This window comes from Trichoplusia ni, chromosome 16 (genome assembly GCF_003590095.1).
Source record: "Trichoplusia ni isolate ovarian cell line Hi5 chromosome 16, tn1, whole genome shotgun sequence".
Taxonomy (NCBI): Eukaryota; Metazoa; Arthropoda; class Insecta; order Lepidoptera; family Noctuidae; genus Trichoplusia; species Trichoplusia ni.
This window is the reverse complement of record NC_039493.1, coordinates 8235521-8256195: the sequence shown is the minus strand read 5'-3', so window position 1 is coordinate 8256195 and position 20675 is coordinate 8235521. Positions and strand designations below refer to the sequence as shown.

Genomic DNA, 20675 nt, shown 5'->3' with positions numbered 1-20675 from the left:
ATATATCCATTCGTACAAATCACTGTAATTATTTTGATACTTAACCTTATGAAATTAAGTGACTTTCATTTAAATATATTATTTCAGCCATATTAAAATTCCAGTGTCAATGCTAAAAACTTAAAAGAAGCAGCGATGCACAATACCCGGAACGTTTTTCCCTTCAGTATAATCCTACAAAATCTAAGAGGTTACCTAATCCTTTCATAAGTTGTGACAGAAGGGATATTCTCATTTTGCCGGTTTATGTCATTTGAAGTTATATGTCACAAAAGTATCTATCTATGTCATTCACTTGTGAATACTGCATCCTGTTCGTTGTTATTGCCAAGTTTTCGTGATTTTTACAGTTTAGTTATTGTTTTCTTATCGTTATTAGTGTTGTTATCGGGTTGTTGTTTTGTTTTGTAATTTAAAATAGAAATAAAATGTTCCGCACTCCTGCTTTTACGAGCCTCTTTTTTCTAATGTTATAATAAATGAAGTATAGGTTTTAATATAAATAACGATACATTTTTGATCAAATATGTATTTAATACATCAAGGTGACGTGTGGACAAACACGGCAGTGAAAGATTATGTGGTTTAACTTTTTTTTTTGGAAAACCTATTAATTCTATTAATAAAATATTTAGTGCTACAGATAGATTTTTATGTCATCTACCTAAAAACAATGTTAGAACATTATAACAATGCTTTTTAGTACCGATTTCATCGATGCCACGCAATTTTTGGGTCCGGGAAATTCACCCTGTTCTTGGCAAGGCACAAAGTATACTCAAAGTTACCGTCACATATCTAATACCAATGTTAGGCAAGCTGACGAGATTTTTGGACGATTTTTGATAATATTATTGAGTTCAGGTTATTTTAATAAATACGTCCGATTAAGCAAGATTTATTTTATTGTTCATTCGGAACAAAAACTACTGACAACTGAACGAAAAAACAACATCACTTCAAGCATCAGAAAAAAACAAAACATTTTAAATTCAAACTTGTCATCTATGACAAAGGAGGTCAATCCTTTTATAAAGTTTATAATCTAACAAATATAATAGAAGGAGTATTCAATATTATCAGAAGTATGAAGTTGTTAAAAAACACACCCGAGCTTGCTAAACTCAAGCAAGGTGTAATAATCTACAATACTCTGTATCAACGTCAAATACAATATGGCTTTTAATCTTTGAGCAAAATCATCTACGATCTCTCCACAACGCTTAAGAGATTAAGAACCATTAACAAGCTAATATTCTTAGCTAATCATATCGATAACCCTAGATTGTGTTGAAGATGGACTGTTATCAGATTTCTGGTCCATATAAGTAGTAAAGAGTTTCAATCATTACATACTAGATATTGTTAAGCAAAATGCGTGTGATTGCTCTGTTGGCTCTCTGCTTCGTGGTCGCGACTGGTGAGTGAATTATGTCATGTTTATTCTTCTCTGTGATCGAATTGTATAGACCAAGTATGAGCTAAGTACTCGTAGATTCATCTAGTGAAACACTTTTCGGCTTGGTAATGTTTAAGTACTGATGTCGCCTTAAGAGGAGGTTATTTAATAACTTTATTAGGTCATTTAACATTTCTAGTAAGCAATATCACAATCATCCAACACTATCTACTTCGGATCGCCCATTGGCTTCTTTGAACCAATATGGGCGACCTTTTAGAACGATATGGTTTTTTTTCCCGACTTTTTTCCCTAAACCGACTATGGACAGTATGTTCTGACCACGAATGCTTGTCTGAGTCTGGTTGTCTTTGTGCATTTGACTTAAATGCTTGTGAGACTCTTCCACGATATAATGATTACATAGTTAAGGGGCATCGCTTTTTTAGTCAGCAAGTCTGACACTACCTGCTTCCTCCTCCGAGGAGGTGGATGTCCATGAGGATTCCCCTGATTAACCACAAAAAGGGGCATCGGTTTTATTTAAAAACAGTTGGATTGTTGAGTTGCATTTCCTGATGTCACTAAGTGTTTTTAGTTAATCAAGAAGGCTTTCCGTATCCTGGTGTTTCCAGTCCTGTCATGATTTTAAATATTTCTGAGTAACATCAGGGGGAAAGGATTATAGAATTAAGATTTAGGAAGAACAGAAGCTTGTACACATCGTGTGTTTGCATTTTTTGAATGTATACTATTGATGGCTGCTCATAACCTCTGGTAACTTTTGAAAATTTCTTACTACGAAACGTTCGTACAAGTAGCAAGGCATTTTTGTTTTAGATAATAGTTTGGTTGCATAAAAGTTTTTAATTTATTGTTTTAGACTAATAGAATAAGCGGAAGTGTTTATAACAAAAACACCTTAGTCCTTATTAATATTTTTTTTCAGCTGCCCCCAAAAATCCGCAGAGGATTGTTGGAGGATCTCTGACCACTATTGGTCAGTACCCTACAATAGCTTCACTCCTCTTTGCTTGGTCCTCTTGGGGATCTCACAACCAGGCTTGCGGGGGTTCCATTCTCACCAGCAAATCCATCCTTACTGCTGCACACTGCACCATGTAAGTTTGGCTGTTGGGACGTGTTCTGCAGTTTTAACCAAGTTTCGCGTTTGCATAGATAAATCATGAATCCAATGTTTATGTTTCAGTGGGGACTCACCTTTTAATTGGAAAGTCCGAGTAGGCTCTACTTTTGCCAACAGTGGCGGCGTTGTCCACAACACCCAGTCTATTATCAACCACCCCAACTACAATGGAAACACTTTCAACAATGACATTTCTATCATTAAAATATCCTCGACCATTTCATTTAACAACAATTTTTAACCTGCTTCTATCGCCGGCTCCAACTACAACTTAGGCAACAACCAGGTTGTCTGGGCCGCAGGATGGGGAACAATTTCAGTAAGTTTTTTTTTTTGTAAAACCTTATAGATACGGATTACGACTTAAGAGGAAAAAATGTCAAGACAAATGATGCCTGCTTCATTGACAGTTTCATAATATGTGCTTAATAGTTTTATATTATTATTGTTTTAAAAGCACATTTGTAACTTTGAACATTTATTTCTGTCTTATGGACCCATTGAATAACTACGCTAACGATGGTATTTATCGTTGCATGAAGTTTCTTCATTAAGACTGCATGGATAGCCGAGTGGTTGAGGGTCACTATGCCAAACGCCCTCTGAGGGCGACGTGTCGCGAGTTCGATCCCCGAATAGGACAAGTATTTGTGGTATCCACGAATGATTATCCAGAGTTGGGTGTTTTAAGACTTGAGTGTTTGTAAAACCTCCTCTCACTAACTAATACTACTCACCTCTCAAACTATGTTACGCATAAGGATTAAATTCTTCAGTTTGGAAAAATAAACAGAAAAAACATTTCCACCTTTACGAAATTGAGTTGCTATTTATTTTGTTTTAGTCTGGTGGTCCCGCTTCTGAGCAACTCCGCCTCGTGCAGATCTGGACTGTCGCCCAAAACACTTGCGCTCAGCGTTACTCTGAAGTCGGCATATTTACACCAATAACATGTTGTGCTGCGGCTGGCTCGACGTCGGCGGTCGCGACCAGTGCCAGGGAGACTCTGGCGGTCCTCTCTACCACAACGGTGTCGTTGTTGGTGTTTGCTCTTTCGGTTGGGGATGTGCTCAGGCTCGTTACCCAGGTGTCAACGCTCGTGTGTCTAGCTTTACTTCTTGGATCCAAAGCAATGCCTAGGAAATGCATTGGGCAATTACGAACATTTTAATGAATAAAGGATAAAAAGTAACTTTTATTTTATTTGTATTCGTATTACAGTCCTGTATGTAGACCGATTGGTAGATATTTTTTGCCGAAAGTATTTGTGTTTGTACCTAGTATTTGTTTCGTTAGGCTGGTAATGCGATCTAATGTGATTTATACTTAAATAGAGAGAGTGAAGAGGTAGCGAGAAGAATTGTACGCACGCCGCAAAAACTGGTCCGATTACAGAGAGGAAATAGAGGAAGGTTTTGGTGACCCCTCACGAATTCTTCTCTCACCCAAACTATTAGCTGTGTAAATACCTAGGATAATGCATGTAATGGTAACCACAGTTGTCTTAGAAATATCTTCGAAAAATAATACCTGGATTTAATAAAGTAACAGACTCAATAATCACGAAGAGGAGCTCGTGGCTAAGCTATAACCGCATAAGTGAAACGATCACAGGTTAAGCTATGCTTGACGCGGTTGGTCCGTAGATGGGTGACCATCTTTGTCATAACGAGTTCCTCGTCGTTTTTCAGTCTAACCGGATTCAGCTATGTACAAATGTTTTAAAAAGAAACTGCTACGACTGTCTATCTGACGTCCTCAACACGATAAGACTGGTTGTCAGACTTTCTAGCTTCTGACTACCTGTAACGACTGCCGAAGATGTATGTATAACAGTGGGGACCCACAATTTAACGTGCCTTCCGAAGCACGGAGGAAATCGTTATGACAAAGATATTCACTCAATCTACGATGCAAACGCGTTAAGCGTAGCTTAACCTGTGATCGATTCACTTCTGCAGTAATTGCTTAGGCACGAGCAGCTTCGAAAAAAATCATCCTCCTCGAAAAAAACATCTTTAGTAATAACATGTTTTTCTTTAAAATTTCCCGTTTTTTGCGAATTGGTTTCTGATATTAGACAAACATCACGACGGGATGAAATTAACAAGCCTGACTATATACAAGTAACACAATGAAAGTCTAATTAAAAAGATAATAATTATCACATACGACATATTCTGTGCAGTCACGGAAATACACTGGCTATTTTTATTGTTGCTTAATCTTCTAACCTATCATTTTAGCGTTCTGCACAGTGAATTAAAAAACCTTTACGATCATTTGTTATTGTCATGACATATAATTCTTTTATCTGAACAGTCTCAATTGACTTAGGTATATGCTATTCCGTCTGAGTAAAGAATCGGTTTACTGACGATAGTTGAACGTGACAAAGTTATAAGAATATGTATATTGATTAAATGGTAACATTTTTCCATTGTAAAAAAAAGGAAATGGAGCACCTCAGGGCGAGGTAACGCCGCATTTTTTTTTGCACTAATTATAAGACGTTTTAATGTCAAAAATATATTTACATTTCATTAATATTTCAATCACATTTTGCAAATCATAACCTTATTTTTAATTTGAGGTCAAATTGCGGAGTGGTTGCTGGTTGCAAACGTTGACCAATTCCTTATTACTAATATACATACCAGATGTGCCCCTGCGGTTTTACCCGCGTTCAAACTTGGAACTTTTTGTAATGAATGATAACAATACGGACAAAATTTCATGAATAGTAATCTAGTATACAAACTAGTTCAGTTGTCACTTCAAAATGTAATGACAATAACAACAGCATTCTGATAGTGGGTATGGTTACAATTGTTGCTTATGTCTCGCTACATTTCGAACCATTACCCCCCTATTACAACCATTTTTACTCAGTTAAAAAGTAGCCTATGTCCTTTTTCAGGCTCTCAACTATCTGTGTAACAAATTTGATGCCGAGCGGTTAAGTAATTTGGGCGTGAAAGCGAGACAGACAGACAGAGATACTTTCGCATTTATAATATTAAAAATAGTAAATAGTATGGAAGTATGGATTACTACTACTTACGTATACTTCTCTTTTTCATTCATCGTGTTTATTTTTTATCAAAGGCATAACTACCGATGTCATTAAGATCGTTAATTTAAACAATAGGTACAAAAATATAAAAATATGTACGGATCCATTGATGTACTAATTATACAAAGACTTGATAAATTTTGTAATTTCTGTGTTTTGATAATTGTTTTATCGTGATAAATTAATCCCTATCTGCAATTCAATTGCTATAAATACTCATCATTCCAATTCAATACCACAAACGTGACTAAGGAAACTGAAAATGCGTGTGTTGGCTCTGTTAGCTCTCTGCTTAGCGGCTGTTTCAGGTATGTAAACTGGCATTATAAAAAAATGATATTGGACGAAAATGTGAATGAATTCCTTGGTAGCCTTTTGCAATTCACCTCACCGGATAAACACAGGTGCACTAGTTTCTAATTTCAATCATCCTAATCCATCAGCTTTTTGCGAAGCACATAATTCCATGAATTTTTTAATGAAATGCAGCAAAATTTAGACTTTTGTTCGAAAACTATTTATATGCGATATCGATTTGTATAAAGTACTCGGTGAGTTGCAAACGACATGTGATGTACGCACCAAAGTCACAGTGTCAACTTTATTTTGGGTATTTATACTATTTTTGTGGATACTCATTTCAATTACTGTCAAAAAGTCTTCGTATATGTTGTTAGTGATAAATAATGGAATGGACTTCTCGAACGCAATGATTACTTTCCCGTTATCAATTTTATTTTATTTCCCAATTGTGCCCCATATTAATATTGGAATTTAAACGTGTATTATTTTATTCCAGCCGTCCCCAAAAATCCCCAGAGGATTGTGGGGGGATCCGTCACCACTATCGGCCAGTACCCATCGATGGCCGCTCTCCTCTTCTCTTGGGGCACATCTGGACACAGACAGGCTTGCGGTGGTACCATCCTTAACAACAGATCCATCCTTACTGCTGCTCACTGCACCATGTAAGTATATATTATCGTACTCAAATAACTAGCTAAAATCATATAAGATTAAATATAGAACCAATACTTGATTAATATGTTCATCAAAGGATTGATCTATGATTATTTCATATATCATAAAAAATGTCTACTTTTTTGTTACAGTGGAGATGCACCCGCCAGATGGAGAATCCGTGTGGGCTCCACCAACGCCAACAGCGGCGGTGTTGTTCACAACTCCCAACAAATTATCAACCACCCTAACTACAACGGAAACACTTTCAACAATGACGTTTCTATCATTCGCTCTTCCTCCACTTTCTCCTTCAACAACAACGTGCGCGCTGCTTCCATCGCCGGCTCCAACTACAACCTTGGTAACAACCAGGTTGTCTGGGCTACTGGATGGGGAACCATTTCTGTAAGTGTACTTATATTGTATACCTCGACTGATACTTAACTAAACTTTTAGTGCGCTTAAGTTATTTTTGCGTCACATTTCTTGAGTGTTTGTAAAACCTCCCGTAACAGAAGGATTAAATTTTTCAGTTTGGAAAAATAAACAGAAAAAACATTTCTACTTTTACGAAATTGAGTTGCTGTTTATTTTGTTTTAGTCTGGTGGTCCCGCTTCTGAGCAACTCCGCCACGTGCAGATCTGGACTGTCGCCCAAAACACTTGCGCTCAGCGTTACGCTGAAGTCGGCATGTCCATCACCAATAACATGTTGTGCTCCGGCTGGCTCGACGTCGGCGGTCGCGACCAGTGCCAGGGAGACTCTGGCGGTCCTCTCTACCACAACGGTGTCGTTGTTGGTGTTTGCTCTTTCGGTTGGGGATGTGCTCAGGCTCGTTACCCAGGTGTCAACGCCCGTGTTTCCAGCTTCAGCTCTTGGATCCAAAGCAATGCCTAAATAAATTATATCTGATTATCTGTAAAAGACATGAATAAATTATAATGATACAACAAAAGTCTTTTTTTAAGAACATTTAAGTCCAAGTTAAAGTCCGAGTAAAAGTCGAATATGAAATGAAGTGAAGTATGACTTTTAATAGTTAAGCATGACGTTTATCCGGTTAGTAATGCAACTAAAATAACAATCAAAAATACTGACTTTAACTTGTAATAAAAACAGGTAATGAAACCAAAGAGCTTTGGTGTTGTTAGTGCGTCAAAGGGGAATTACGACCGACCATAGACACTTCGGCCCTGGATAAGCACATAAAAATGGATACAGAAATAATAATTTGAATATTGATTCTTCGAAGGGTTAAGGAATTTGTTTAAAAAAAGTCCGGATTTTTAAGATATAAAATGGTTTTAATTTCAACTTCACAAACACATAGCCATTATCAAGTTTTGATTATATCTGCCAGATATGTTATAATCTGATACATCGTTTGTATTATAAACAATCAGCATATCATCCAAGAATATTAGTCTGATGCCGTGCCCAAGCCAAATCTAGATACGCGGTAGCGTGTCAGAGCCAAGTTCATGTAACGGATGCCTTTTTTCAAAACTATTTCACATATACATATTTACCTACATGCAATAAATAAATTTAATTTGGCTCATATATTGAGACTTGCCAGACGCATATGTACTCAATTTTTTGCAAACATATCTCTTACGGTTTTTTAATTATTAACGTCCAAAAATGACGAAAGAATTCACTTAATTGATTCTAATTAGTGCTTTTAACTGTAAAATAAAATAATTAATGAACAAAAAGAAATGTTATCTCAACAAAAACATAAATGTGAAATGCGAGCCTAGTTCAATGGTCAGCCCTGAAACTCATTTATCTTCTAATATATAAAATTCCCGTGTCACGATGTTAGTTGCCATACTCCTCCGAAACGGTATTACCGATTTTTACCAAATTTTTTATGCGTATTCAGTAGGTCTGAGAATCGACTAACATCTATTTTTCTTACCCCTAAGTGATAAGATATTTTTTTTTATTTTTTTATAATGCGGTATTAAAAATACATACAACTAGAAAAAGAAATATTCGGCGAAACAACGTTTGCTGGGTCAGCTAGTAATAACATAAAATACATTGAAATGAAACTACTTTTTCGGATTTTATCGCGGTTTCATTTTAGATTTTAGTTCTCGGCGTTTCGAAACCTTTGCAGGTATCATGTTCACGGGCAGACTGAGATGGCGTTCGTCTTGACAGAAGATGTTGCTCGTTCTACCTTTATATTTTAATTAAACGAAGCATAGGGACCCGCGTAATATATAATAACAATAAGGTCAGCCTTGGCTAATATTCATATACAAATTATTTTATAGCCTTCGCCAGTTCTGAACCTGTTACTTCTTGCATGTTACTAAAATGTGTCTTGCTGGCAAAAACTAGCTACTGATCATAATAATTCTCTCTATGTCATCATATAATTGATTTTCACGTAATAAACAAATCAATATAGTATTTGAATAATTTAAATTAAGATTTTACGGGAGTGCGGCAGAAATAATAGAAAAAATATATATATTTTTAGCTTAGCTTTTCTCTTCAAGTTAACTCAAAAAGCAAGTTTTTGTGTTACGGGAAAGCCCAAAGCAAAATACAAACAACACACAAAACATACATTTTCTTGGTTAATGAAAACGATAAAGAAATATACCGCGAGAAAACTTAGGCACCTGATTTTTTTCAGGGATTTTTAAAACATGTCAGTAGCCACGAGCAATTTGAGCTCTGATGCCAGAATGCATATCAACCATGAAAGTGAAATTAATATGGAGATTGATTGTTTGAACCAACTACAACTTTATTAACTTTACTTTTGAATAAACAACTTTCATAAAGATATTTATTGCACACACAAAATACTCTGATGTGTCTTTAACGAAGGCGTCACTATAACACTTCTTAATGTACTTTATCGTAGTTTTAAAGACTATTTTTTTTCGCTTTTATTCAAATACAGCTCTTCCTGTCTGTACTTATTGAAATCTAGAAAGTCAGCAACCGGTTTTCGATTTTGCACGTACATTGACAGAACTTGTCAGATACTGGAGTTGGAATTTACAAAAGGCACTCCGCAGTGTTGTGAAATTTACTAAAAATAACAACTAAGTGAAACTTTTTAAATTCTTTAAAAAGTAACGAGTCCCACCCCTTGGAATTTAATCGTTGTGTTTCGGGTTTTTTCACAAATATTCAAGTCACATGCACAAAGACACCCAGACTCAGGTCAAACATTCGTGGATCACACAAACGATATCCTTTGCGGGGCTAGAACCCGCGACACGTCACATACCTACAGTTGATTTGGCATGGTGACTTTAGCCATTCGGCTAATATATCTACATTATTTGAATTCCTCGTCCTTTAGACAAAAAAATATAATCCGAACATTCGTCGTATTAAACAACGTCATAAAGTGAGTAAGTAATTGTTACATGTCCTATACTATCACGGAGACACACTGACTAAAAATAAATTGTAAATAACCTAATCTTCTTACTCATCATTTTTAAGGTTCCGTTCAGCGAAATACATTAGCTATATGTTTTATCATTAATGTTGTTATCTAGTCAATCGCATCTGCATGCATGAAAAACATTTAATTGAGATTCTGACTCAGTATTAAATTTACAAATCTGTTATATCCGTACGTATAACATTGCAGACGTGTATTACATGCATGCTGTAGCTAAGCCTCTGAATATCAAACTCACTTCTTTATGTTAAGTTAATCGTGCTATAGTTTTGGTCAGAAACTCTAGATATTAAGATATAACATTTTTAGCATGTACGGATCCATTCATATCCGAGTAATTTCGTAGCTTGATGGGTTTTCCGAATATCTAATTTGATAATAATTGTTTTATCACTATGAATGAGTCACTATCTACTGTTTAACTCCTATAAATACTCATTATTTGAATTCAATACCACAAACGTAACTTAGGAAACTGAAAATGCGTGTGTTGGCTCTGTTAGCTCTCTGCTTAGCGGCTGTTTCAGGTATGTGCGATTGCTTAGTCAAAAATTGTAAATTGTAAATGGTGGCTTTTTGGGATAAAAACTTCAAATGTGGGGAAGCAACTGAAGTTCTTGTCCACTTAAACTTAAATTATCCCAGAGGGTCTGAAGAATAAGACATTGATCATCATTTTCGAGAAGTGACGTCACTTTGACTTGTCACTTCCATACATTTAAGCAATGCTTTATTATTTCCGCCAGCAAACTTATGTCGTTTACAGAGAATGGTGAAAACTTAAAAAAAATCCCTTTAACGTATTGAACTGAATCTGCAAAGTCGCGTCTCATGTCGAAAATTAATACCATAGTTAATAAATGATTTAACGGTTTACTCATGCGTATTTATCGGGGTAGCCCGATTCGACTCCCGACCCCGCCGCGTCTGCTCATGATTTAGAACTCCGGTTGGGTCCGAAACTAGTACTTTAATATTATACATATATTTCTTCTTACTTTTTGGTGCTTTTTTTGTAACTTAAACTTGTTTTGACCTATGGACTGTATTGTTTTATTTGTCATTTCAGCCGTCCCCAAAAATCCCCAGAGGATTGTGGGGGGATCCATCACCACTATCGGCCAGTACCCATCTATGGCCGCTCTCCTCTTCTCTTGGGGTGCAACTGGACACAGACAGGCTTGCGGTGGCACCATCCTTAACAACAGATCCATCCTTACTGCTGCTCACTGCACTGTGTAAATATATTTATAATCAAACAGTTAACTAACACCATATAAGATTAATGTTTTTATTTAATATGATCATCAAAAGCCTGATGTAAACACTAAAAGGTTTAAATATCAACTTTTTGTGTTACAGTGGAGATGCACCCGCCAGATGGAGAATCCGTTTGGGCTCCTCCAACGCCAACAGCGGCGGTGTTGTTCACAACTCCCAACAAATCTTCAACCACCCTAACTACAACGGAAATACTTTTAACAATGATGTTTCTATCATTCGCTCTTCCACTACTTTCTCCTTTAACAACAACGTTCGTGCTGCTTCCATCGCCAGCTCAAGCTACAACCTCGGTAACAAACAGGTCGTCTGGGCTACTGGATGGGGTACTATTTCTGTAAGTATACTAATATTGTGCGTAATTGAAACTTAACTCTTTTTGGTCACCTTAATTAAAATTTTTGGGATGAACTTTTTTGTTGCTTCACATTTCTACTTGTATGAAACTGAGTTGTGCTTTTTGTGTTTAGTCCGGTGGTCCCGCTTCTGAGCAACTCCGCCACGTGCAGATCTGGACTGTCGACCAGAACGTTTGTGCTCAACGCTACGCTGAAGTTAGCATGTCCATCACCGCTAACATGTTGTGCTCCGGCTGGCTCGACATTGGCGGTCGCGACCAGTGCCAGGGAGACTCTGGCGGTCCTCTCTACCACAACGGTGTCGTTGTTGGTGTTTGCTCTTTCGGTTGGGGATGTGCTCAGGCTCGTTACCCAGGTGTCAACGCCCGTGTTTCCAGCTTCCACTCTTGGATCCAAAATAATGCCTAAATTACAAATACCTGATTACGTGTTAAGGAAACTGAATAAAGTATAAGGAAAAAGCACAAAGTTATTTATTAAAGATAACCCAAAAAACATAAACAAGTTGATATAATCACAAGATATGCCTAATTTTATCGCAATCCCTAACCTTCGTAAACGATATCATTACCTATACTATTTTTAGTTAATTTTTTTTGAGAGGAAATACTTTTAAATGTTTTGGCCTTATCAGGAAAAGTAAGACTTAGTAGCAAGTTTATTAGCCCCTGGTAACGTTTGACCTAGAAACACAGTATGTAAAGTAAATAACAAAAAAATCAAAAAGTTTCAAAATATTTAAAATGTAATAGTTTTATGCTTGAATTTGTATGCACAAGATGCAGGTTGGACCCCAAAGCAGGCAAAATACCATTGCGACCTTATCTTCTTTCTCATCTGAAAACAGTGAAGGAAGATATTTGAGGAAACCTAGAATATACGTTTCACGTTTTGGAATCACAAATTGTCATTTCGCTATGGTAACCAATTCTGAAGCCCTCCCTTTACATGAAGAGGATTGTGCCCAGCTTTGGGACGTATATACTATCCCACCAAAAACATTAAATGTAAAAAAATGCCAAGTCTCTCGATGCAGTCTTTCCATCGTAAAAAGTTTTGAGATCTCATAGAAGCCAAGTCCTATTCAAAATATTTTGTAGTTATAAATCAACATTTAGTAATTGTATCAATAGTTTTCTTTATATTATAATTATAGTGACTTGGCAATGAGCACAAGAAGAAACAAATAAAACGGCATATTTGTAGGAGTTGAAAGTTACACACACCGCATGCGTAAACATTAATATCACAAAATTAATTTTCTTTTGGTTTATCCGTGTCGTCCCAACCGAATTTCGGCAACGGCAGTCAGTCTTAGTGTACTCTCGATTCATTTACTTTCATAAAGCGATGGCCCGTAAGGTATTCTTAATTATTGTATTGGAGCATGTAGTCGGTAGTGACCATCATGATTCACACATAACAAATAATCTGATCACTGGTCTCGTCAGTAACATTTGCACATAATTCCAGGCATCAAGCAGCTTTTAATTTGTGCTCATTGCCAAGTCACTATAATTATAATATAAAGAAAACTATTGATACAATTACTAAATGTTGATTTATAACTACAAAATATTTTGAATAGGACTTGGCTTCTATGAGATCTCAAAACTTTTTACGATGGAAAGACTGCATCGAGAGACTTGGCATTTTTTTACATTTAATGTTTTTGGTGGGATCTCATTTATTTTTTGTAAGTGTATTTCTTTCTTTTTTTTTAGGTGTCATAATTTCTAGGACTTCAGCTACTGCTTTGCTTAGAACCCATTCTCTATCTCTATCTCTTTTGTTTCTTCTCTGAGACTTCGTTACTTCTAATGTAAACAAGCTTAAACTTATATATATATGCATATATATATCTACTAACTGACAAACTATAGCTAAACTAAACTAAATAACACGTAAAGTTCTCCGAATATCAATTATCACTACAATATTTTTTAGTTTCGAAATGGTTTTTCATAGACAGGTGGCGCTATCAAATGAAAATTATCGAATTATTCTGAAGTACTACTTAGACTGCGCTTTGTAACGAAACCATAGCGCGATTCAGACACGTACAACGCCATCTATCGAGCGCGCATACAATATTTATCGCAATACAATGGAGTTTTAGCTTTATTAATTTAATGAATTATGAATTTTATGTATTAATTTGTATTAATGATAGTCTGTGTATTACATTTATATTATTCTTTTCTATTCTATGTATGTATTCATCCAATTGAATAGGTACTTAAACAACGAACAAAGTTAACAATGCAGTCAAAATCCATACATAATGTTCTTGCCAAACCGCAAATATAAAATTGTTTTCTATGGCATATTATTTTTCAATGTTTTTATAATTTTTCCTTTATATGTGGCTAAGGACCTATCTTGGTGCAAAATTTGAAGTTTCTAAGTCTGCTAGAAGTACCTTAGATTTTTGATGATCTGTCAGTGAGTCAGTGAGTCAGTGAGTCAGTGAGTCAGTGAGTGACAAAATGGTGTAACTTTGATCGACCGTAACTCCTAAACCATTAATTCAATTGGCATGTAATTTCGAACTTAAGCTTGTTCTAATGCCTACTATTATTCCCCGAAAAGCTAAACTCCTAGCTTTGTCCACGTCGAAGATACAGGGGGGGCGAAACAGCCGCGAATCGCTTCGAGAAAAGATGGTACGGCCGTGCCCGTTTTGCTCGAGACTTGGCAGGGGCACTGCCGTGCCCTCAGATATAGGCTATCAAATTAAACTAGCAAAAATTCTTACGTGACGTGCTTACAAACATAAATGAAATGAAATAGTAATATTGTCAACATACAATTCCACTATCTGGGGGCACGGTAGTGCCCCCGCCAAGACCCGCCAAGACGAGCCCAGCGAAGCGCACGGGCACTACCTACCTTTTCTCGAAGCGCTTCGTCGTTTTTTTGAACCCTCATAACTTGGGTTTGGATTATGCTAGATCAACAAAATTTTCGTGATATATTATCAATAGCAGACTTATTGAACATATCAAGTTTTAATTACATTAGCTTTTATACTTCAGATTTTATTTATATCTTAAAAACGCTGAATTCGTCACTGACTCACTGATGATCATCAAAATTCTTAGGGTATTTCCTAATGTCCTAGAAAGCTGAAATTTTGTATGTAAGCTAGTATTAGCACACAAACAACAAAAAAATTATAAAACTTGTAACTTTCATCCCCTTAAACTAGGGGATGGGACCAGTTTTTCAGCGACGTTGTGTTTCGAGATCAACCGGTAAAACACCTGCTAAGACGTGCAGGGCTTCATTTCTTACAGTCCGATAGGCCTTACACAAGAATATCAACGCCAACCGTTGACTTTGAAGTAGTTTACGTCTTGCAGCGCCTATTGTGGCCCTATCGGCCCAAACCGGCGACCCGTAACAAATACATCCCAGGTATGTTGCTCCGTAGATGATCTTCAAGGTGTTGAATGAAAGTCCCCAAGTTGACGTGGAAATCCTTGTCAAGGCATAAAAGTTATTTTTTGCTTTATCTCCGATGGATTTTATGTGCTCAATAAATGTAAAGTTTCTCTCTAAAACAAGACCGAGATAACAAACGTTATTTCTTTTTTTAACTGTTATTCCGTTAAATTTAATGCTAGGCGACGATTTTAGATTCCCTTTGAGAAGTAATTGAAACGTTTTGTGTGGTGCAAATCAGACGGTTTCGTTTATATAATTAAAGCTGTTGACCGCAACTACGACATAATTACACACGAAATAATTAGGAGATATTCCCTAAAATCAAATGACGTGAATGACCACTTGGTCCAAAATTAAATACCTGTAATTCTAATTTAAATGCCTTAGAGAACAATTACGTCATACTTGTACACGACTATTACAAAAGTGTAACATTTCTTATACTTTTCTGCTCTAATTGAAGGAAGCCTGATGAAATATAGCCCATAGAATTTCTTAATAAGCAGGATAGCTATAACTGGATACAAAAATCTGTCCAGTTGTTCTTTAAATCTATGCGTTCTTGCAAATAAAAAAGCCAACTCTGCAGATTTGTAGTATTAGTATAGATTCACAGTTTAACTGAAAACCGCAAAAAAGCCGTAAATTTTCCCCATTGCAGACGAAACGTGGTGCTTTTCACATTTCATTTGCAACGGTGTACCAAAAATTTTATTTAATTAACTTTTTACTTATCACTGTAACCTGCGATGTATAGTCTGATATAATTGAGATATGGTACAAATCCTTTGCACTTAGATCAGCCGTTATGTCTGTTATATTTTTCACGAATTCACATATTACTTAGAAAACCTTATGTTCAAAGCAGATGAATTTCAGTTTGCAGATGTCTCGACCGCTTCCTAATAAAAAAGCTTAATAAAAATTTGCAAGACATCCCATAAGATGATAAGATCGATGACAAGAAAATAATGAAATGAATATGAACCAGCACGAAGATGCTTTAGGTTTAAGCGGCCTGCAGGCGGAGAGCTGCTCATAACTCAGGTCCAGATCCGAGCCAGACGGAGCGATCGTGATCCACGTGCACCTTAGAGAGAAGTCGACAAGCACTGAGGAGCTCATTAATGCTGACGCCTGTCCGAACGGGTTACCGTAGCCCCGGTACACAAAGGGCAAAGGAAGGAACATGAGTGGGTTTTACTCAGTAGAAGTTTGACACTCCCTTCCACTCAACCCAAAATAGAAGAAACATTAGTTGAATTCCCATCAGAAAGAATATGATCCTGGGTATTTGGCACTAATCCTGTAGGCAACATGACTTTATCGACTCTTTTGAAGCAGAGTACTTTTATACTGAAAGAACAATCCACAAACTATTCCTGAAAACGTTTGACAGGTTTTTAGCTCTAAAATGGTTACTACATATCGCATACATACAGTATGTGCTATTATTTTTGTACACTTTTAGGTCCATACCACGCAAACGACACATTTGTAATGATTGATAAAACATTGTTCAGATCTCTTAACAGTCACGGAGATTAATTATTCTTAACTAATCATAAAGATTATCGCTTGATTGTGATGAAAATAAACGTATGTTCCCAACTTGTGGTCCATATAAATAGTCAACATTTTTATTCATAACTTCACAGTTGTGGTTCAGAATTAAAATGCGTGTTGTTGCTTTATTGGCTCTTTTCTTAGCGGTTGCGGCAGGTATGTTTGCTAACTTTAATATTATAGTAATAAGTATTAATTAAACATTAGAAACGATACAGTTCCTCAGGGTAGTTCCACTTTTTAGTAGAGCTTGCTCTTACTTGAATTTGTGCATTTTATTTTAATAGCTTTTTCATTTATTTGATAGTAATTAGTAATTCTTAATGTTTTCGGGTTTTCTAATTAAATGTATTCAGGATTATTTTATAACATAATACATAATGTATTTATTGTTTCAGCCGCCCCTGAAAATCCGCAGAGGATTGTTGGTGGATCGCTGACCACTATCAATCAGTACCCTACGATAGCTTCTCTCCTCTTTTCTTGGACCTCATGGGGTACCCACAGCCAGGCTTGCGGCGGCACCATCCTCAACAATAAGTCTATCCTCACTGCTGCCCACTGCACCGCGTACGTTTACTTCTTAAACAGCATTTGCACGTTTATCTCACTTTACGTTTTGAGTGTTTAATAATAAAGTATAAATGTAATGCTCTTTCTTTATTCCAGAGGTGACTCTGCTGCTCAATGGAAGGTCCGCGTTGGTTCTACCTTCGCTAACAGCGGAGGCGTTGTTCACAACACTCAACAAATTATCAACCACCCCAACTACACCCCAAGCACTTTCAACAACGACATCTCCATCATCAGAATTGCCTCCACGATCTCGTTCAACAACAACGTGAAAGCTGCTCCCATTGCCGGCTCCAACTACAACCTCGCTAACAACCAGGTCGTCTGGGCTGCTGGATGGGGAACAACTTCTGTAAGTGCACTAAATGCGTGTCACCTAACATTATTATTATTATGAATTAATTAGTTCGTAATCAAAGGGAATATCAGTACTTTGATCGCGCTTTGTTTTTTGTGTGTAATTCAGTTGTATTTTTGATTTGCTTCAGTCTGGTGGTCCTTCTTCTGAGCAACTCCGTCACGTACAGATCTGGACTATCGCCCAGAACACTTGCGCTCAGCGTTACGCTGAAGTCGGCATGTCCATCACCAATAACATGTTGTGCTCCGGCTGGCTCGACGTCGGCGGTCGCGACCAGTGCCAGGGAGACTCCGGTGGTCCTCTCTACCACAACGGTGTCGTTGTTGGTGTTTGCTCTTTCGGTTGGGGATGTGCTCAGGCTCGTTACCCAGGTGTCAACGCCCGTGTGTCCAGCTTTACTTCTTGGATCCAAAGCAACGCCTAAATGTAATAAATCTACTATGGAATGAAATAGACTATGGAAAATGAAACAAATAAACGGTTTATTTATTTTATTTTTGTGGTATTCATACCTAACCAAATATTAAAGAGCTATTTAGGCAATTTGGTGATAAATTTTGAATGTTCATTCAGTTAGTTTATTAAAATTACCTAGCCCAGGTTAATAAAATACAGGAAATAATTGTTTGAATCTTAAAATATGACTAGAAATCTATTTCAGCAAATACCTGAACATGTCTATTCATCACTATTTCAACACAACAACTTAAGAAACGAAGGCAAGTAACTTAACATAAAAAAATGGCATGTCTGCATCTTATCAATTTAGTTCGTTGGAGCGATTCAATAACGTAAGTGGTTCTCATTTGCCGGTCATTTTAGAATCTCTAGAGCTAATACATCATCAGCCTACCCTTTTCCCAACTATGTTGGGGTCGGCTGCCAGCCTAACCAGATTCAGCAGTACCTGGGCCAAGTACCAGTTACCTGGGCACGATACCCCTTGGTTAGACTGGTTGTCAGACTTTCAAGCTTTTGACTGCCTGTTACGACTGTCAATGAATAACAGCCGGGACCCAAAATTTAACGTGCTATGACATGTGTTGTGACAAAGATGGTCGTCGTAGCTTAACCTGTGATCGATTCACTTATGCAGTTATAATTTAGCCACAAGCTTCTCCTTCAATTCTTCAATCCTAATTCATCATTTTATATTATGAGTGAGTTTTTAATGATTATTATAATTGAACAGGTACTTGTTGTCAATTCTTATAAGAATTTACACTTTTTTATTTGTACTTTAGAATTTTACAATCTAATGTTTCTTATCAAAAATGCATTATTGTTGGGTTTTTTTTATCGAATCTTTTACTGTTTTGAATTAGCAATGATTAAAATTTTATCACAGCTTACTTTTTGCTAGCAATCAAAACACACTCGATTAAACTTATAGGGTCGATAACATTATCATCACTGCGTGTCGAAAAGTGACATTCTCCAGCTTATTTCGAATAAATAAGTTTTGGGTCTGAGAGGTTTTTTGGTTTAACACCTGGTCTTGCCTCTGTTGCCAGATCAGAAATATTTTTTATTTAATCTGACTTCTTGTGACTATCTTGGAAACACCTCAATCTATCTAATCAGCTGTTTTGCGATTGGTTTCTCCTAATTTTCATTAAATGAAATCGTTTCTTATCTTAGAGCAATTATAATACTTTTACGATTTCAATTTTCCTTAAATGTTAATAATTAAATATTTTAAAGATTGACAATTATACATATATTATGCTCGTTTTTTATCGTCTATTCTCCAGCCAAATTATTCCGTGAAGGTTACTTTCTATAGAGATAAAAATTGGAGATTTTGATTGAGAAAAAATCACGACCGATAGGTATGTGTGAAAACAAATGATTAACAAAGAGATCTTAAAGATTGACTAAATTCTAAAAACAAAACAAGATTAAGAGTGTCCTAATGATCCTTATGGTTCAATTCTCTATGCTGTGAATAAAAAATGTTTTATTGTGGCTGTCAATTATGCAAAATATTATTTTTAAAAGATTAGTAGAACCCAATCTCGATTCAGCTTATCATTACGATTAAAGAATTGTACGAATTATACCACATAAGTAGTGATTAATCAGTTTATCAATATTTATTTCTTATTGGAAAGAACAAGATTGGCATACACACGAAACTGCTTTGGTTATGATTTTGAACTCGATTCGTTTCCCGATACGAAACTATCAAACCTGTTAAACAAAAAAGCAATATTGTCGGGTCCAAAATACAAACGTGATCTTAATTTAATTGAAACAGAACTTGATTCTGTCAGAAGTGGACTGCTCCTCCAAAATCAAATCAAAACTCATTTATAACTATTCAGTAGCTTTTTGCACGTCAACATTACACTGGGCAGCATCATTATTCGCTCACCAGGCACCGCTTCCTAAGTGATCCGAGATAACAAGCAATTTTATTTTATACACATTAGTAACAGCTAATCGCAATTCAGCTGATAAGGGCGATTAAGTTGTTTACATTGATTTACAAGTTAGCTGATCATTAAATTATATACCTGCAATTATTGCAGGTATATAATTTAATCATCCAATCAATAAATATTTACAAAGGTATAAATGTTATAAGACCAGCCCTAGAATCACATAAAACATAATTATCAGCTGGGGTGCTAAGCAGTATTTTTCGTTTATGTAAATTATGGACACCCATTGGATTAGCTCTGATTCGCTTTCCAAATGTATCTGCTATATAAGACTCAAGTCTGTCGAACAACCAAGTTCAACAAGTATTAACTGTACGTACCAGAAATGCATAATAACGTTGTGCTGATTGAGAAGGTTACCTTCAAAGCAAAAGTGAACAATATATAATAAGTAATTAATCATAACCCAGCAGCAGCAGCTAAGCTAGATTGACATGATACGGTCTCGCGAAGGTAGCCAGATAATCACGGGGTTAAATCGTACTTTAACGTGAACACTAACGGCAGGGAAGAGGAAAGCCCCAAATAACTATGTTTGTTTTTGAGCAAATAGTGCATTTAGTTCTTTGCTCTCCCAAAAAGCAAAGTATACTTAAATATTTTGCCG

At 36.3% G+C, this 20675-nt stretch overlaps 3 protein-coding genes, 1 long non-coding RNA gene and 1 pseudogene across 5 annotated transcripts in view; 3 read left to right on the top strand and 2 right to left on the bottom strand.

The window, feature by feature from the left end:
* Positions 1-20675, bottom strand: part of LOC113501932 (solute carrier family 12 member 6) — a 390722-nt gene that overhangs the window by 115735 nt on the left and 254312 nt on the right. The window lies entirely within an intron of this gene.
* LOC113501974 lies at positions 3534-4188 on the bottom strand. Its single transcript, XR_003401327.1, has 2 exons — positions 4077-4188; positions 3534-3682 (listed from the first exon to the last, which is right to left on the bottom strand). It is a non-coding gene; the product is annotated as an uncharacterized LOC113501974 (long non-coding RNA).
* LOC113501947 (achelase-1-like) lies at positions 5829-7541 on the top strand. The gene is given in 5 exon segments (XM_026883278.1): positions 5829-5930; positions 6422-6590; positions 6735-6990; positions 7187-7342; positions 7344-7541. Coding segments are annotated over 5 exon segments (771 nt in total). The 5' UTR covers positions 5829-5884; the 3' UTR covers positions 7488-7541.
* LOC113501945 lies at positions 10457-12135 on the top strand (annotated as a pseudogene).
* LOC113501946 (trypsin, alkaline C-like) lies at positions 16783-18060 on the top strand. Of its 2 annotated transcripts, XM_026883276.1 has the most exons (4): positions 16783-16843; positions 17086-17257; positions 17357-17612; positions 17749-18060. In XM_026883276.1, the coding sequence occupies exons 1-4, from the start codon at positions 16798-16800 to the stop codon at positions 18043-18045; spliced, it is 771 nt and encodes a 256-aa protein (XP_026739077.1). In that variant the 5' UTR covers positions 16783-16797; the 3' UTR covers positions 18046-18060. The 2 variants fall into 2 exon arrangements, with proteins under 2 accessions (XP_026739077.1, XP_026739076.1); XM_026883275.1 differs by lacking the exon at positions 16783-16843 and having other exon boundaries at positions 17019-17257.